A 19,366-nucleotide genomic window follows, 5' to 3' on the forward strand; every position below is an offset into this window, starting at 1 on the left:
CATGGTTCCTCAGATGATGTTGGGACTTCAACATTGGCAAAACTGGCTGGGAATGATGGGAGCTGTAATTAAACAATGCCTGAGGATCCAAGGTTTAAGAACACATAATTTGCTAGTTATCTTTCTTTGACTTGGTTCAGGAAAAGTTTGTATTTGCCTGCCTGTTCTATACAGGCTTTCCTGATGCATCTGTTTCTTCTCATGGGCTAGGTTCTGAAGACACGGATGGCCCTGCGCAAAACAGGGCAGTACTCAGGGATGCTGCACTGTGCCAAGAACATCCTCACCAAAGAAGGAATGGGTGCTTTCTACAAAGGCTACATCCCCAATATGCTGGGGATCATTCCCTATGCAGGAATTGACCTGGCTGTATATGAGGTAAGAGGCTTGGCAGCTGCTTTGTGGGAGAAGAAGTTGCAGATGTCCTTAAGCAGCCTTTCTCAACCTGTGGGCCCCCAGATGTTGTTGAACTACAACTCCCATCACCCCTAGCTAGCAAGGCCAGAGCTCAGGGATGATGGGAGCTGTAGTTCAACAACATCTGGGGACTGCTGTCCTAAAGGAATGTGCTAAGGAAGGCTAGAGTCCTGACACCAATCTGCTAAATTCCAGTGAAATTTCCCACCTGTGCTCTAGTCTAGGATTTGCAGCATGGATTTTCAAAGTTGTAGTATTGCTCTCTCCCTACTCCACCTCAAATCCAATGCTATAGATTCGTAAGGGTCCTACCGATGCTTGACTTGATTTGTGAACAATTTATTCTTTCCTCCTAGACATTGAAAAACAGCTGGCTGCAACATTATGCTGTGAACAGTGCTGATCCCGGGGTGTTCGTTCTGTTGGCCTGTGGTACCATCTCTAGCACTTGTGGACAACTGGCCAGTTATCCTCTTGCCCTAGTACGCACACGAATGCAAGCTCAGGGTAAGAGCATTTGAGAGGCCCTTGGATGTATCCTATGATGCAGAAAGTCTTGCTGCTCAGCACCTGGTTTTTAGAAATATATACAATCTCTGAACCTGAAGGTTCTACTTAGCCACAATAACTAAGTAAAGAATAGACATTATCCTCCATGTTTTTGTCTAAGTCTCCCTTGAAAGCCACCTGAGAATTTTAAATGTTCAAAACATCTTTGAACAGTGAATCCCATAAACAAATTCTGTAGAGGTACTTAATTTTATTTGCCCTGAATCTAATCCCAATTTAAACTTGGTGATCCTAAGCTTCTAGTATATGTGTGGTGGTGGGGAATTTTTTTGTCTTCCTGCTCCCCGCCCCCAACTCAACAGTAGGTAAAGCTTTATAGGTTTATAATGTTGCTAGCATATCTAAGTGCAAACACCTCTTGTTTCTTTGCACTGGGCTGATCTTGGCATCTGTCTCAGGCTGGCACATAGCCAAGTAGTTACAGAGACATAATCGCAGGCTGTTAAACGCCACACAGCAAGTTAAATGTGTGTCTGGTATGCAGTGCCCCTCAGGAATTGAGCTGTGACTAGTAGAGGTTTTCCCATTCACTTTTATTGAAAGAAAGCTTTGGTGCATTAGTCCCTCAAGGCACTGCAGACAATGTACAAGATAAGCCTCTCTTCTCCACAACACAATACAAGCTTTCTAATCCCCTCTTTTACTACCCTGACTGCCAAGCTGTGCTCTAGCTTTAGGAAAGTTGAACCGAACCTGTGCTTTTCCCATTCCCAGCCCCCAATACTAGAGGGGCTGGACGAGGATCATTCTTCCAGGTGTTCTCTCCACCTTACCAGATGAATGAATGAATCTTTATTTGCATCAGCCATCGGCCATAGCAATAAAACAACAATATGATATACAAAGAATAGAAATAAAAAAGTCAGTTATATAAAATACATTTTAGGGTTTTGAATCAATAGATAGTGGATCTTATTCTGATTGCCCCAGCTAAAAACCTTGCAACCTTTGCTGTCACCTGCTCATCTTGCCCTTGTTTGCCCTTCTGTTGCTTACATTCCCCACTATTTCTGGACCTAGGAGAATTTGGGGGGCGGGTAATGTCTCTTAGAATTATCCTTCCTCCTGCGGGGCACTCAACCACCATCCTGCCTTTTGAGTGTGTGGGAACTTATTGCACGTTCCTGCTCCCCTCCTTCCAGGAAGGGGTCAGCATGGGAGGTAGGGAGGCAGGATGAGCTTGCTGGTGTGAGGACATAAGCAGGGGGAAATCAAGTGGTACTTGCCTGTCCCCCTCCCTCTGATTCTTCTGCCCCCATCCTAGACTCTGCCAGCCCCTGACATGCTGTATTGTGCAGTCCACAGTCCATGTGATCAGGCTCTTGATGATTGTCCAACGGCTTCTCTTTCAGCTTCAGTCGAAGGAGCGCCACAGGTAACAATGAGGAGTCTCTTCAAGCATATCCTGAAGACAGAGGGAGCCTTTGGCCTCTACAGGGGCTTGGCTCCCAACTTCATGAAGGTGATCCCAGCAGTGAGCATTAGCTACGTGGTCTATGAGAACCTGAAGATGACTCTGGGCGTGCAGTCGCGGTGACCAGGTGGTGCCTGGACCCTTGAACTTTTTCAACAAAATCTTGGGGCTCTGACCCCCAGGGTGTGCCACCATTTCATTCTGTGAATGTGTTGACTGACACTAAGCTGATCAAACTAAGCTGTGAAAATCCCAGATGGTGTTTGTTGGGGAATGATGAGGTATTGGGCCTTTTTACTGTGTTGCTATCAAAAGCTCTATATGTGTTTTAAATAATCGTTGGCAGTTCTTCCCATGTTCAAGGGACCAACTGGGAATTGAAGGAAAGTTTCTTGAGCTGTCAGTGGTGGCCTGGCTTTTAGTCCTCTTTAGAGTCTTTTGCGCAAGCTCACAGCTGGAGAATGTATCATCTTCCAACTTGCTTGAAAGAGCTTTTTTCTGTTGAGTTGTAAACTCTTCTTAGCCATGGTTTTGATTCTGCAAACGACCTGCCTTGGGTAGGAATGGCTGCTGGGCCAAAATACTTCGCTGTTTACATGTTTTCTTTTGGATAGAAGCAATTCATTTTTCTACTTCAAAATTCTGACGCTGCAGTGTAAATTAAAACCAAGGCTTCAGGGTGCAAAGCCAGTCCCTGCTGAGTCTAAGTGTTACTTTCAGGTTAGCCAGACAGAGTTTAAAATATTTTATTATAGTTTCTGTGCTCCTGTAAAACTGCTGGCAAAATGCACTTTATAACAAAAGCAGCAGCTGCAGTCTAGAGTCTGCATGTCTGTGTTTGCATGCTGGAGTAGCTGAGAGGACCTGGCACGTGCAGTTCTGCACATTTTGAATGGCCTGACCAAGTAACTGGGGAGCTGTGTTGCCACTGGTCCAGTCTGTGCATCTGAGCTCACTGCAGCATGGCAGGGGCTGTGGAGAGGCCACTTCCCAGTTAGCGTTTTGCATGGTGCTTCAAATACAGTTCTGCCAAGTGCTGTAGGTAGCAAATTATTCTTGAAACTTCAAGCCTTGGATTGCTTCATTCATCCATAGAACTTTATAGGTTGATGCTAGTTTGAATTAGGTTAGGGTGGGCTGGTGGACTTGAACTTTGGACAAGGAAGAAATTTTGCTATGGGGAACACACCAGGTTAACTGACAAAGGTGAAAATGGTAGCCTTCATTATGATATTAGAAGGGAGTGGGGAGCTGCTTGCTTCCACCCACCCACTTCCACCAGGTGCTTATCATAGGGAGAAGGGAAGGTGGTGGCTGCCATATCTCTGACTTCACTGTTTCAAGGGTTCATTGAGTTTGTCCACTAAGACTTATTGGAGCCCAGGGGATCCTTGACTTGGGGACCAGCATCACATTCCATTTTTGTTGTTGTTTTGCTGCTTTCAAAGCATATTTATTTTGTATTTATTTAAAGACAAAAGACGAAACTGTCACACTATTTTTGTAGACATGTTTAAATATAGTTACTTTGTCCTTGGTATTCTGTATTTTTGTACAGGTCTCATATTTATGTTCTTAAAAACGTTTTGCACATTTTCAGTATCGTCTAATAAAAGAATCATTGCAAATTGGACCCCCTCAGAGGTCCTTAGTGCTCCATTTCCTTTTCGTGTTGCCGGTCCTGCATCTGGGTTGACTGAGAGCCTCAGTCGAGAAAAAATCCTTTTGTGGGGAAAAGCCTTAGGAGAGTGGTGGGTGGTGGGGAATGAAAGGCCCTTGTTTGGGGGGTCTGCCTTACTGTGGCATCGCCTCATCATTAGTGACTTTATTTTTATGGGTGTTGGACCAACCACAAACTAGATTGGTTTTTTTTAATGGTTAATAATGAAAAGGGCTGATTGGACTTGGGAGAGAGAAAAATAAATCTCAGGGAGAGAAAAATCACAAAATGCCCATTTTTCTGATGTGCGGAAGGAAGTTGATGCTTGGAGCTGAGCTGTTGCTGTTTTCTGTGCTGGCAGATCTGCCTGCCTGCTGCTCCTCCTCCTCCAGGGTCAGGAAAGTGCACTGTGAAGAAGCAGTTATCCCTGAAGGCTGCAGCGGTTCAGAGAGCGCTGCTGCTGCTGCTGCTGCTGCTGCTGCTGCTGCTGCTGCTCTGTACACAGAAAGCCTTGTGCAGCAGAGAGCAGCTTCCTCTCCCCCAGTTCTCTTTGGGCCTTAAGTTGGGTCTGTCCACTGCTGCTTTGGGGGAAACTGCCTGTCTGCCTTGAGTTCATATCTCAGTCGTGTGTTTTCCCCACCCCTTTTGTGAGTCACTCCACCCTTGGGAGACCTCCCCCTTACCTTTGGTGGCCTGAGGAGATTTCAGCACATACAAATCAATGCAATATGAACTGTCTTTGTAGCTGTAACCTTAATATATGAAGGGCAAAACTAACAAAACAAGAAGCCTGTCATGGTAGGGGACAGGCAAGGACCGCCTCTCGCCATATGAACCAACCCGTACACTGCAATCATTATCTGAGGCCCTACTTTGTGTGCCTCTTCCATGAAAGGTCCAGAGGGTGGCAACATAAGAATGGGCCTTTTCTGTGTTGGCTCCCCACTTGTGGAATGCTCTCCCCAGGCGCCTTGTCTGGCGCCTTCATTATATATCTTTAGAAACCAGGCAAAAACGTTCCTGAATAACCAGGCCTTTGGCTGATGAACATTTTATGGCCTTTTAAATGTGTTGGGGGGGTTGTTTTTGTTTTAAGTCTTTTGTGTTTTCTTTTTATGTTGTGAACCGCTCTGTGATCTTTGGACGAAGGGCGGTATACAAATTTAATAATTATTAATAACAATAACAATAATAAAGGTTTATCAAAGATGCTGGTGGCTTCCTTGTTTTGTGTTGAGTTGGGAGTCTGTGGGTTCAAGGTGTGTGCGCATGCATCCTTCACCCAAACAAATACATAAAGCAAGTTTGCATTTACCCGCACTTGATTACAATAAAAGCTTCAGTCATGGATAAGTTGCACGTTGTGACTTGAATACCCTTCAGTTGTCTTCTGTGACTTTCTAAAGTGTCAGCCCTGGCTTGAGCCCCATATTTCTGCCATAGAGCTGGACTTCTTAAGGGCACATGGAAGAAAGTTGCCTACAAAAATCATTTGGGCAAGGAAATGGACACATCACACTGCTCCTGTTCACTGGGTACAGTTGAATGAGGTTTGGGATTGGATTGTCATGGGTAGCCTAATTAGTTGCATATGGGAGAGAAAAATCAAAACTCATCTTGTTTCCCCTTTTACCAAAACAGACCTACAGGGAACTAAGCAGGAAGGGGTTGGTTGGCGCCATCCTAGCTGTTACCTCGTCTGCTCGGTCAGCCAGCAAGAGTGTGTGTGCTGATTGGCTGTGGTGGTCTGTTTGAGATGGTTCTCCAGAGGACAGTGTCATTTGTTGGGACAACCTCACCAGCAGTGGGAAAGGAAAAAGGTTTTAACATGACCCTCTTTCTTCCACTGTTTCCTATTTCATCATCAATCTTTATTATGGTCCAGAGCCCCAACAAATCGTTACAAAGCAATGCACAATTCAGACAGCCTACCTCCAGGTTAAACAAGCATTTTGTTCAGACTTAAAGATAGGGATCATTGGTTCTTGCAACCACCGATAAAAACTGCCACTGCTAATGTTCTAGTGTTTGTCCTGTCTTCCAATAGGAACCTGACATAGTGAGCATCTGATTTTCCCAGGAAAGGTACCAACAAGGGTAATATCAGTTCAGCCCTGGCTTGCTCATATTTCGCAAAGTGCAGCAAAATATGTTTTATAGAATCGATGTCTTGAGCACACGAGCAAAGTCTGTCCTGGTATTTCCTATTTGCTTAACTACTGGATGTGGTGGAGATGCAGCTTGCATTGTGTTTCTTGCAAACCACTGCTTGGGGCAGTGAAGAGAAACAGACATTGTAAATTATAATCTGGTGCAAAAGGGGATTAGAGAAGCTGGTGGGCACCCTAGTAGATCTCTCTGAGTCTGGAGGCCTGCGGGTACCACATTATTGAGGCATGGATAACTGGCCAGATCCTCTCTCCCACTTGGCTACTTGGCTCCCTGGTATACTCTAGGTCTTGGGGCAAGGAAGCAGGTTGGAAGATGGCTTGAACACAAGTGAAGGAAAGTTCTGGTCAAGTGCAATCAAACATTAGTGTGGGCAGCTCTTCAAGCCTACCTCATTACGTCATCTGACAGAGCTCTTTGGGTAATGCAGACAGCCCCTTACAGTCTGGTCCAAAGGAGGTGGTGGAACCAACAGCAGCTCACTATGATTTGTTTGCAAAGCATTTTGAGGTTGAGAATGCTCGCACCCACAGAGATCGTGACGTGTCCCCGACCAGAGATACTACCCCTCCCCAATACCCCATACATCACTTCTCCAATTCCAGTACAGTCATACCTCGGGTTACAGATGCTTCGGATTGTGCACCGCTCCGAACCTGGAAGTACTGGAACAGGTTACTTCTGGGTTTTGGTGCTTGCACATGCGCAGAAGTGCCAAATTGCGACCTGCGCAGATGCGCGGTTCGCAAACACTGCAGGTTGCGAACGTTCTTCCTGCACAGATCATGTTCGCAACCCAAGCATCCACTGTATCAACAAATGTGGCCAGCTACAAATCCACTTAACAGTTACCTCATACAACCCACATTTACCAGTTTTCTCACAAGAATATCATATGCCACATCCACAGTATTGCCCTGACCCACCAAGTTTGTAACTCCATAAAAAAAGAGAAATTATTCATCTGGCATGACTTAATTTTGAGAAACCCATGATGGGTCTTAGTAATCACAGCATCCTTTTCTAAGTGCTCACAGGTTTTAGGACCTTTTCTGGTATCTGTCAAACCAGTCAGTAGTTACCTGGGTCTTCTCTCCCCCCCTCCCTTTTTTTGAAGATGCGGACATTTGCAAAACTACAATAACATAGGGGGAGTGTTTGGGTAATGGCACCCATAAGCCGAAGAACGTGAGAACTCGGGCCAAAATCCAGCATCCTGTTCTCACAGTGGCCAACCAGATGCCCAAAGCAGGACCTGAGCGCAACAGCTCTAGGAAACAGTAAACTAGAAGCTTGTATTCTGCTTTGTCCCGCTGCACTCATAGACCAGCTATATTGCTACACACACACACACACACACACCGGTCGCTTTCCTGTCTAGCCATGACACCAACCAATTAGCCCCCAAATAGCAAGTCTCCAAGGTTGAGCACCAAAGTTATTGTAGGGCTGGAGCACCATCTGCTGTTCAACCCAGCATTTTGCTGATTTCCAAAAGAGCCTCTGCTGTTATACTGGCTGCAGCAAAATGACAGACAGCTTAAAAGTTGAGACCGCTTCCAGGTCTGAAGTGAAAGCATATAGAATGGACAGGTCCTTGCCCACAAGGAGCTTATAACCTAAAACATTTAGGGAGTGATAAAGTATTTTATGTTCTATACGAGCCACATTTCATTTTGGGCAGCCTTCTAAAGACCACTATCCATGGTGGGCAGGACCAGAGGTAAAAATGGGAAGAAACATAAATTTTACCTTTGCACAGTAGGCTAGTTCCTACCTGCACTCACATACAGCCCTCATCATCTGGATGAACAAGAGGCATATTCTAGCCAGGCAAATGCCCCCAGGGTGTGAGGTGGTCCAGTGAGCAGATAGGTGAACATTTGGAGGGCCAGTCAGAAAGGCCTGGAGGGCCGCATTTGGTCCCATGTAGCACTGTTCTAATTTCTGGACCAGCCTTCACCAACTCAGTTCTCTCCAGATGACTACAGCCCTAGCCCACGCATTATAGCCCAAACAGCTGGAGGGTGCCAGGTTGGTAAAGGCTAGTCTGGGTGGCAAGAGGTGAACTTTGGGGTAACTAAACATGGCTGGAGGAGACTCTTGAGAGTCCCATGGACTGCAAGAAGATCAAACCTCTCCATTCTTAAGGAAATCAGCCCTGAGTGCTCACTGGAAGGACAGATCCTGAAGCTGAGGCTCCAAGACTTTGGCTACCTCATGAGAAGAGAAGACCCCCTGGACAAGACCCTGATGTTGGGAAAGATGGAGGGCGCAAGGAGAATGGGACGACAGAGGATGAGATGGTTGGACAGTGTTCTCGAAGCGACGAACATGAGTTTGACCAAACTGCAGGAGGCAGTGGAAGACAGGAGTGCCTGGCATGCTCTGGTCACGAAGAGTCGGACACGACTAAACAACAACAAAAACAAACATGGCCAGTGGCCACCACAAATGACAGCTAAACTAGGTTCCCATTCAAAAGTGGCTGCACCACCTACCTTAAAAAGGTAAAGGGACCCCTGACCATTAGGTCCAGTCATGGCCGACTCTGGGGTTGCGGCGCTCATCTCGCTTTACTGGGCGAGGGAGCCGGCGTTTGTCTGCAAACAGCTTCGGGGTCATGTGGCCAGCATGACTAAGCCGCTTCTGGAGAACCAGAGCAGCGCCAGAGCAGTACCTATTTATCTACTTGCACTTTGATGTGCTTTTGAACTGCTAGGTGGGCAGGAGCTGGGACTGAACAATGGGAGCTCACCCCGTCACGGGGATTCGAACCGCTGACCTTCTGATCGGCAAGTCCTAGGCTCTGTGGTTTAACCCACAGCGCCACCCGCGTCCCCACCACCTACCTTACCAGAGGGCATAATCTGAACCAATGGGATCCAATAACAAGAAGAAAGGGGCTTCTGACTTACCATTAGGAAGAAATTCTGTTTACCACCCCTGCCAAAAACAGAGGCCAAGGAGAAATTGTGAGAGCAAAAACTGTGGTCTCATACTGTCTGCCTCAAAAAAATCAACAATGCCACAATCTCAGAGTATTGAGTGTCCTTCAGTCTTGAGTTCCTCTATGTTGTTGGACTACAATCCCCATCTTGCCCTACTAGTTTAGTCAATGGTCAGGGATGATGGCAATTGTAGTCCTACGACATTGGCTGGCCCAAGGTTGGAGCACTGTCCTAGTGGGCTTTTTTTGTTACTCAGACAGCATATGCACACATTGTACAGGAGAGGGAGCCCTTTACATAGACTTGTTCAGCTGTACTGATCCACTAGTCTGCCTCTGAATATACTGGAGGAGTGAGTGGGACAAGCAACAGAAAAGGGTTATGAGCCTCAAACCCAGCTTCTTGATGCCAATGTGGGAAGGAGGATAGTGGACTAAATGAATTTCCACTTGATCTAGTCTGTTGCTCTTATAGTTAAAGGACCCCCCCCCCCACAGTTTTAGATAAAATATTGTTTATTCTGGATATGTTGATTCCCCCCCTAACTTGTGATCATGCCTCTTTGCTTCAAGAACCCAAGCAAGCCCCGATTTCCTGAAGCAGCAATATTTTGCATACTACACAACTGTCAGAAACACAAAGCGTTTTCACTCCACTCTTCAACCAATAAAAGGCTTCCAGTGTGACTTACGAAGCTAAGACAGATCATTATCCATAATAAAACCATAAATGTTTAAAGGTCAACTCTCTCTTTTCCACTCACCTCACCATTGTACAAAGTCAAGTAGAAACCCGAACATGGTTTCATGTTCATGTCGAGCCCTGTTCTGATTATACTTCCATGGTCTAGAACGTGCATCAAAGGGAATGAGAAAATAGCAGTTATTTAGGACCCAGGGATTCCTAACTCCTGGTGATGAAATAAGTAGTCCACCACAGCTCTAACTTAACTTGTTCACTAAAAATGCTGGAACATAGGAGCATCCCGGCTGGAAGTTGGACGTTGACAAGAAGCCAGGGTCCCTGAGTCCCAACAGATAGAGGTGGCTGAGCCTGGGTACCTGATAAAGTGCAGGTCTTGCTCAGTGTGACATTTGGTGCTGCCTTCAACCTGGGCAGGCTGACCCTGCCTTCACTGGCCCTGCTTTGCACCCGAAGTGTTTTTGCCTGGCGGAATGTGTCCTTGGACTCTGATGGTGCCTCTTGCTTGCCATGGCAGAGGATACAGAAGGATGTCCAAGTGCGTGTAGAAAGTTGCCTACCTGTACAAAAACAAAATTGGCATTAGTTGCTCAACTACTTTTGCCTCTTGCCCCACTCACCATTTGCATGTGGCCTTTGAAGAAGAAGAAGAGTTTAGATTTGATATCCCGCTTTATCACTACTCTAAGGAGTCTCAAAGCAGCTAACCGTCTCCTTTCCCTTCCTCCCCCACAACAAACACTCTGTGAAGTGAGTGAGGCTGAGAGACTTCAGAGAAGTGTGACTAGCCCAGGGTCACCCAGCAGCTGCTTGTGGAAGAGCGGGGAAGCAAACCTGGTTCACCAGATTATAAGTCCACTGCTCTTAACCACTGTTACTCAGAAGAAAATGTAGCCCTCAGGCTGAGAAAGGTTCCCCTACATGTGGACAACTTAAGCAATGGACCATAGCTGAGTAGTAGAGCACATACTTTGCTTCCAGAAGGTCCCGTTCAATCCCGGACATCTCCAGGTAGAAAGAATACGTGGTAGCAGGTGATGGGAGAAACCTATTTCTCTTTGAGATCTTGAGCAGCTGTCAGTCACAGTAACTGGGCTTGCTGGACAAATATTTGGTTAGATGGTTGGGCAGATTCTGATGGTCCTTAACCGAAGTAGAAAGGTTGTGGCCTCCCAAATAATAGTGGAGTTCCTAGCTTGAGTTTCATGGTTATTTTACCAGAGGAAAGCTTCCAGTATAAATACAGAGGCAATTATGAAAATAACATTCAAAGGTGCATTATAGGAGGGAAAAAAGGCTTGCAAAGATGTGTATATTTGTCAAGACTTCATACAAAAACTTGCACTAAAATGCTGATGAATTTTTACAATGACCCCCCTCCCCCATGAAATGTTACATGCATGTCAATAACTAAATTTAAGTTTGGAAGAAATGAAAAACTGAGAGAACCAGTCCCCACCCCCAAAATAAAGATTTGTCCTGGACTGTTTTTCTTAGCCCACTGTTAGTCCTGTTTAGTATACCTTTTCCCTTCCTTTGTTTTGTAATTACTTTTAGACTTCAATGTCTTTTTAAATTGTGCCATTTTTATAAGGAGCACCCTGAGAGCACAAAGTTGCCTGTGTAAATAGCATCATTACAGAAGATTCTCTGCCGTGATTCTCTGCCAATTCTTGAGCGTTAGAGATTAGCTAGGGTTTTCTTTCCCAAGCCTGTTAAATTCAATCAGTTAAAAATCTGGGCAGGAAGCCAAGTGATGGGGCATTATTTCTGTTTTTGCACTGCAGTGAAGGTGATTATTTGGACTGTTTCTGTTACACGTCAATAGTCAAATGGGATTTTCTCTCTAGAGCTCCCTTCTGTCCAAGTACATAGAAGGTCGCAGATTCAATCCTTTTCATCTCTAGATAGGGATGGGGATGTGCCCTGTCTGAAACCCTGAAGAAGCGCTGCCAGTCAGGATGGACAATATTGACCGAGTTAGACCAAGGATCTGACTCAGTGCAAGGCAGCTTCCAAGGATCCTAAGATCTCAAAATCTGGTTGAAACCGGATTAGCATCAAGCACCAGTTGTTCTGTTTCGTGCTGACACCCCTCCACTGGCAAGCACTCTGTAAGATGCTGCCTTGCAGGGTTGGTAAACATGTATAGCCTGTTACTCAGAAGCACAACCCTGGCCTCTATGCGCTTGTCAGACTCCACTGAGGTCTTTCTGTTGCCCTCTCGAGTCTCTTGGTGGGACTATCGTGCTTTGGCCAAAATTTCAGTGCCTACTGCCTCAGTTTGATATACACTGAAGCTCTTTCATAAGAAGTTCACCTGAGGGAAATCTATGCTCTTCAGAGCCAAATATTTGCACACAAGCTCCTCCATACTCCACAAGGCTTGTAACCCATGAAACAGGCCATCTTCTGTGATTCTGGTAAGCACAGATTTACGATGAGTTTGGCGGCTGCCTGAAAATGTGGATCCCAAGGTTTTTGTTTTCAAAATAAGAATCAAGTTCCTAGTCCTTGGCATTGCGGCACTGCATCTGGCACCATGAAGCCAGCAGCTGTAAACTGCTACTCAACCATCTAGGGGCGCAGGTGGCGCTGTGGTCTAAACCATTGAACCTCTTGGGTTTGCCGATCAGAAGGTTGGCAGTTCGACTCCACGTGACGGAGTGAGCTCCCGTTGCTCTGTCCCAGCTTCGGCCAACCTAGCAGTTCAAAAGCATGCCAGTGGAAGTAGATAAATAGGTACTGCTGTGGCAGGAAGGTACATGGCATTTCTTTGTGCACTGGCTTGCTTCATGGTGTCCCGTTGCACCAGAAGCGGTTTAGTCCTGCTGGCCACATGACCCGGAAAGCTGTCTGTGGACAAACGCCGGCTCCCCCGGCCTGAAAGCGAGATGAGCACCGCAACCCCATAGTCACCTTTGACCGGATGTAACCATCCAGGGGTCCTTTACCTTTACCTGTACTCTACCACCACTTGAAATTCAAATGAGCAAAATTTGGCCAGCTGTTGTACAAATACATTCATTCTTCCCATTTACATCTGGGGGTGCCCCCTGTCTGTCAGCTTCCTCCTCCTTGGAGTAGGGGTGTTGCCCCTTGTAAAACTCAGCAGGGAGGAGGACGAGAAGGGCAACGACACAAAACTAGGATTAGTTGGATATGTCTGCCACTTGCTCTGGCTCCACCTAGGGCTGGTTTCCCTGCCTCCTGGCTTACCAGTCCCCATGGGGACTAGCTACCGCTGTGTGAAAGAGAAAAAGTTATAGGCAGCTGCTGCAAACCCTCTTCATGCATCCTTTGTGTGTAAGGCATCTCTCTGTTGATGGTGGAGCAGTCACACGTTTTGCGCCTCCCCCTTCCTGCCAGCTGAGGCTAATGGGTGTCTCAAACATCTGGAGGGCACCAGGTTGGTGAAGGCTGCTTAAGGACATAGGACTTGCCCTCTGGATTAAGGACCAAAAGCTGCTTAGTCCCAACATGCTTTGCAAAAACCCCAGCAACCATTGGGGGTGAGGTGGTCAGCCAGGATTTGGCTAGTGGTTTACCACTAGATGAAAGCCTGACCTTTTGATAAGTGATTATTATGGGAAGATTTGCTCTGGGTTTCCCCACCCCCACCTTTCATCTAGTTTTTGTTTATAATCCCCAAATTATTCCTCCAGGGACCCAGCAGCATCTTCAGATGAATGTCAATCTGGGTTCTTTGCAAGCTTTAATGCCCCCCCCCCCATATACCCCAGACATTACTGGTGCCATGATGAAGACATTTCTATTTGCAAATAAAATAATCTAGTGACCTAATTTCCTTCCTAAGGATCATGATATTTATGCACTATGACGTAAATCCCACCAGCACTAGAAAAGAAAAAAGGAACCTCGGGGGTCTGAATTGCTACTATTTTGAAAGATCCAGAGTTTCTTTTGAGGAGCTATTAATCATCTTGCATATGGTTTTAAAGCCACCCGTGTATTCAGATTCAAACATAAACAAACAGGTGGTTTCATGAACCAATTATATGAGGCCGAACTGAGTTGTCAGCAAGAAGGCCGATCCATCATGCTTGCCTTCATGAGGTCCACATGGCAAGAATTTAGACAATGACTTCAAGTTCCATGAATGTCAGAGCTTTTTCCTGGCACCCAATGAGCACAGCGTATAGCAAGGAAGGGGGACCCACGGACTTCCAGAGATTCTGTGGCACTCCAACTCCCATGGGTCCCAGCCAGCACAGCCTGTGGTCAGGGATGATGGGAGTTTTAGTCCGATTACATCTGTGGTGTCACAACTTCCCCATCCATGCTGCGGATGGCAGAGGACATCCCGCACACAGATTCTTCCATCACTGCCAGCAGTTTCCAGAAGTAATATGTATGTTTATTAGAATGCTGTGCATGCCATTTTTTAATGAGATCTGTATTTTTTCAATTACATCAAAGCTTCTATTCCTAATGAGAACAAGAGGCAACATCTTCTTCTGGACAAATGAGGCACGGGGGCGCCAGGGGGATGCTTGATTTGCCACATGACATTCACTCGCAAGTGTGGCATGTGACAGCCATGTTCCTGGCCTCAGAGTCCAAAAATACACAGGGCTCAAATGGTGATTTTTCCCCCTATCCTCCTCACAGCCCATTCTTGCAGAAGGAGGCCAGACAAAACTGCCACCTGAGCCCTATGTACAGTGGTACCTCAGGTTAAGAACTTAATTCGTTCCAGAGGTCCGTTCTTAACCTGAAACTGTTCTTCACCTGAGGTACCACTTTAGCTAATGGGGCCTCCCACTGCTGCCGCGCCGCCTCATCCTGAGGTAAAGTTCTTAACCCGAGGTACTATTTCTGGGTTAGCGGAGTCTGTAACATGAAGCGTCTGTAGCCCGAGGTACCACTGTATATGGCAGACACTCCATAACTTGGGGGCCACCACAGAAAAGGCTATTTCTTTCATAGCCAGCAAGCAAATCATCTTTACAGGAAGGCCTACAAGGAAGACATCTGAAGAAGGTCTCAGAGCCTGGGCCTGTTCGTATGGATGAACACAGGGAAAGCTAGTCACTAGGAGAAGGTGCAACAGAGCTCTCCCTGTGATTATTCTTTCTGCACCCTAAACTCCAAAGCTAGAGCACAGCAGTCATGTGCCCCATAGAATCGTACGCATAATTTTCCTATCGTTCAGAGACTTTTCTGTCCATTTCGTTCAGTAACAGCAGAACTGGATGCCAGAATTGTACACCAGACGTGCCTTATGTTCTGGACAGAGGACAGACACAAAGAGCTTTTATGTGAGTGTCACAATTGCTGATGTAGGTGCATTTCTTCCCATCAGTGAGGGGCACTGTGTGCTTCTCTCTCTCTCTTTTTCGCTATTTTTCAGACTTTGTACACATTTTATGTTATAAAGAGTGCACGCTTGTACTTAGGTGTATGGTTGACAGCCAAGAACATAAATATTTTTAAAGGTAATTATACAATTTTTTCGAGAGAAATAAAGAAAAATTTAGAGATTTGGATAAGGATGAAATTATCACTATGGGGAAGGATATCAGTAATAAAAATGAAATTTTTATTGATAAAAATTGCCAAGCATGTTATACCCATGATCAGCAGCACAGGACACTTCAAAGAATGGCAAAAAGTTATTTCTAGAGTTATCTGGCAGGGGGAGAAACCAAGAATAAAATATAAATTAATAACAGATTCTCCTTGCCAGGCTTAAAATTATATTATGAGGTGTCCTGTCTCTGTTGGCTGCAGGAATAGGTAACATTGGAAAATTTAGATATTTTAGATTTGGAAGGGCATGATAATAGATTTGGTTGGCATGCATATTTATGGTATGAAAAAGCAAAAGTACATAAAGGTTTTCTGAACCATTTAGTAAGAAGATCTTTTTTTTATGTTGTGGGAGAAATATAATAAATAAAAATATAAAAATATAATAAATAGAACAGAAAACACCATGGTGGCTCTCTCCATTAGAAGCGATATCCTTGAAAAAATAAAATATTTAATATTAAAAAATTAAATATGAGAAGCAATTGGGTGACATATAGAGAACTGTTAACTGAAGTAGAACATCAGTTGAAATTGAAGGATTTTGAAGAAAGAAGGGATTTATTAACTGATTGGCTACAATTTCATCAATTAAACAATATTTTCAAGATAGACAAAAAGAGAGGTTTTAGTTATGAGACCTCAAGATTTGAAAAAGATTTGTTAGAAAATAATATAAAATTATTGTCGAAAATGTATGAATTGCTTTTGAAATGGCATACAAAGGTTGAACAGGTTAAATCTGGGAGAGGGATTTGGGACACAATATCCAACTTTCAGATTGCGAAAGGTTATGGAAAACTGATTTGAAATTCTTAGCGTGTTGTATGCTGAAAGAAAACTATATGCAAATGATGTACTGATGGTATTTGATTCCCAGTAAGTTAGCAAAAAATGTATAAGTCAGGTACAAATATCTGTTGGAAATGAAAAGAAAAAGAAGGCACCTTTTATCATATGTGGTGGTCTTCTAAGGTAATAAAAGCTTTCTGGGAGATGATATATAATGAGATGAAAAAAATGTTCAAATTAACTTTTGTAAAAAAAACACACCAGAGGCTTTTTTATTAGGAATTATAGGTGCTGATATTCCAAGGGAGTAGAAAAAACTTTTTATGTATGCGACGACAGTCGCACAGATGCTATTAGCCCAGCAAAACTAACCGGAAAGCTCAGGAACCAAGAAGACCAAAACTTTAACAAAGAATGGGAAAAAATTATAATTTATCTTGGAGACCACTGTAAGCAGATGAAAACGTTAGCAGGATTGCAATAACACTTGTAATGTAGCAAATACTATGGAGACAATAGAATAAAGTTATATAAAATATAGATTATTGGAAAAGATGCAGCAGAAAGGGTTTAATAATAGGACCCATGAGGAGAGGTGGGAAATCCAGAGATTCGGAGGAATCTGTAAATGTGTATGTGTATGGTTGTATTGCTAAAATTTTATGTTTGTAAAATCAAATAAAAATTATTTCAAAAAGAGAGAGAGCGTGCAAGCGAGAAGCACATGAGCTGCTGATTCAAGACTGCCATCTCCACATGGAAATAACCGTTTTTCCAGTGGAATTTTTTTGAAATTGACCCTCAAGTACAGCTGAAGGCAGTATCTTGCGTACAGTAAGTGAAAGCAAGTCTGTATTTTGGAATTGCTAAATTTTGCAAATAGTGCGCCAACGTGTCAAAATGACTAGGTGGGGAAAAAAATATACAATGGACAAAATTTCCTTTTCGTGGCCAAATTATTCTGTCGCTCAATATCATATAGGAGCTGTCTAATTAAATTACTTGCTTTACTGAAGTCCAGTGTTAATAACTGTTGTGATGATAAACCGAAAGTAAAGCTTTCGGTTGACAATTTTGGTCTAAGCGCTCTCATGACATTCTTGCGATACTAAGGGTAGTAGACCAGTGGGTTTTAAATTTAGCCGGAGCCAATAATTAAATGTCCTGCACCAAATCTGTAATTCAACAGTGGGGAGATTAGCCTTGCAAGCGCAATGAAGCATTTGGAACACAGGATGGAACAGGAAAAAATTGCCTTAGGAACTTAGATTGAACAGCTTCTGTAGATCCAAGGTGAGTGCCTGTCCAAGTCTGAGCCCTATATAATAACTGCTTCATCACTTGCATGTGGCCCCTGAAAGGTTGCTCACAAGAGAATATGGCCCTCAGGCTGAAAAATGTTCCCTACTCCAGCTTTGCTGCCATTGTGTCCCTCTAAGCAGTCGCCCTCCAACACCTGCTTTCTGGGCTGTCTTGGCAAAGGAGGCTCATGAGACTGTGTGTTTGCTGAGATAATGTCTACATTGGGCCAGAGTGCAGGGCTAGATGGACGCTTGGTCTGACTTAGCAAGTTCTTATTTTAGAAACCCAGCACAAGGGTGCCTCTCTTGAACCTCCCTCCAAGGTCAACAGTGCTTGTGAGCTGGCATGGATGAAGCACAATTTCTTCTGCCCAAGCAAACCTGAAATGTTGCTCGAAGCGGAGCAACCAGGTTAACCCAAGCGTGTTTCTTTATTTCCTATAAAGGAGTTTCACCATCCTTGTCCCAAACAATCACTTTGCTGTGTCTTTGCTTCTTGGGAGATAGATCACATTGTACTCTGGCCACTTGCTTGCAAAGGGTGTCCAGTGAGAAGTCATCAGCATGAAACAACCTGAACAGACAAAGGCAAAATGAGGGCGCGCTCCAGAGATATATCCTTGAAGAATCACAGAATCATAGAAGGTAGAGTTACATTCCAACCCCCTCCAATCTCAACTAAAGCACCAAATGGCAGATAGCCATCCAACCTCTGCTTAAAAACCGACAAGGAAGCAGAGTCTACCACCTTCCAAGGGAGTCCATTCCACTGGCAACAGCTCTTACGGTAAGAAAGTTATTATCCCAGCGGGACTTGACATCTTTCCGCAGGGCCTGCAAGATAGAGCTGTTCCACCAGGCCTTTGGCCAGGGCACAGCCTGACCCCCTCCTTTGGCAATCCTCACAGAACTCTAGCCCAATGGTTGCCATTAATCTGATTTGAACAGATTTTATAATGAAATGATTTTAGAATGTTGTATCATTTTACTGTTGTTAGCCGCTTTGAGCCTGGTTTTGGCTGGGGAGGGCGGGATATAAATTTATTATTATTATTATTATTATTATCATTATCATTATCATTATCATTATCATTATCATTATCATTATTATTATTATTATTTCTGAAGTTTACCCGGAATCTCCTTTTGTAACTTGAATCCATGGGTTTGGGTCCTGCCTTCTGGAGCAGGAGAAATCAAGCTTGCTCCATCATCCATGTGACAGTCCTTTATTTGACTATTGCTATCCTATCTCTTCTCAGTCTCCTCTTTTCCACACTAAGCATACCCAGTTCCCTCAATTGTCTCTCATAAGGCTTAGCTTCCAGATCCTTGATTATCTTGGTTGCCTGCCTCTGCACGCTTTCTAGCTTGTCAATAGCCTTCTTAAATTGTGGCACCCAGAACTGGACACAGTACAGTGGTACCTCTGGTTGCGAACGGGATCCGTTCCGGAGCCCCGTTTGCAACCTGAGCAGAACACAACCAGCATCTGCGCTTGCACGGGTCACGTTTCGCAGCTTCTGCGCATGCGCGTGACGTCATTTTGAGCGTCTGCGCATGCGCGAGCGGCGAAACCTGGAAGTAACCCTTTCCAGTACTTTCGGGTCGTCACGGGACACAACCTGAAAACGCTCAACCTGAAGCAAATGCAACACGAGGTATGACTGTGTTCCAGATGTGGTCTGACCAAGGCAGAATAGAGTGGGATTATTACTTCCCTTGATCTGGACACTAGACTTCTGTTGATGTAGCCTAGATTTGTGCCCATGAAAGTATTGGGGCAGTTAAATGAGATTCTGCTTTCACTGCTTTTTGAGCTTGTGTAAGTTTCAGG

General features: G+C 44.7%; 1 protein-coding gene and 1 long non-coding RNA gene across 7 annotated transcripts in view; both read left to right on the top strand.

The window, feature by feature from the left end:
- The window catches only part of SLC25A25 (solute carrier family 25 member 25), a 42,523-nt gene extending 37,251 nt beyond the window's left edge, over positions 1 to 5,272 (top strand). For all 6 annotated transcript variants that reach the window (XM_080990940.1, XM_080990941.1, XM_080990942.1 and 3 more), the window contains 3 exons: positions 211 to 378; positions 774 to 924; positions 2,340 to 5,272. In XM_080990940.1, coding sequence (XP_080847066.1) covers positions 211 to 378; positions 774 to 924; positions 2,340 to 2,524 — 504 coding nt within the window. In that variant the 3' untranslated portion in view covers positions 2,525 to 5,272. The remainder of the gene's footprint in view (positions 1 to 210; positions 379 to 773; positions 925 to 2,339) is intronic.
- A 9,698-nt stretch (positions 5,273 to 14,970) lies between these two features.
- LOC308468199 lies at positions 14,971 to 18,588 on the top strand. The gene is made up of 3 exons (XR_013981518.1): positions 14,971 to 15,165; positions 17,418 to 17,521; positions 18,037 to 18,588. It is a non-coding gene; the product is annotated as an uncharacterized lncRNA (long non-coding RNA).
- The last annotated feature ends 778 nt before the right edge of the window (positions 18,589 to 19,366 follow it).

This window comes from Podarcis pityusensis (assembly GCF_964106645.2).
Source record: "Podarcis pityusensis genome assembly, chromosome: Z".
Taxonomy (NCBI): Eukaryota; Metazoa; Chordata; class Lepidosauria; order Squamata; family Lacertidae; genus Podarcis; species Podarcis pityusensis.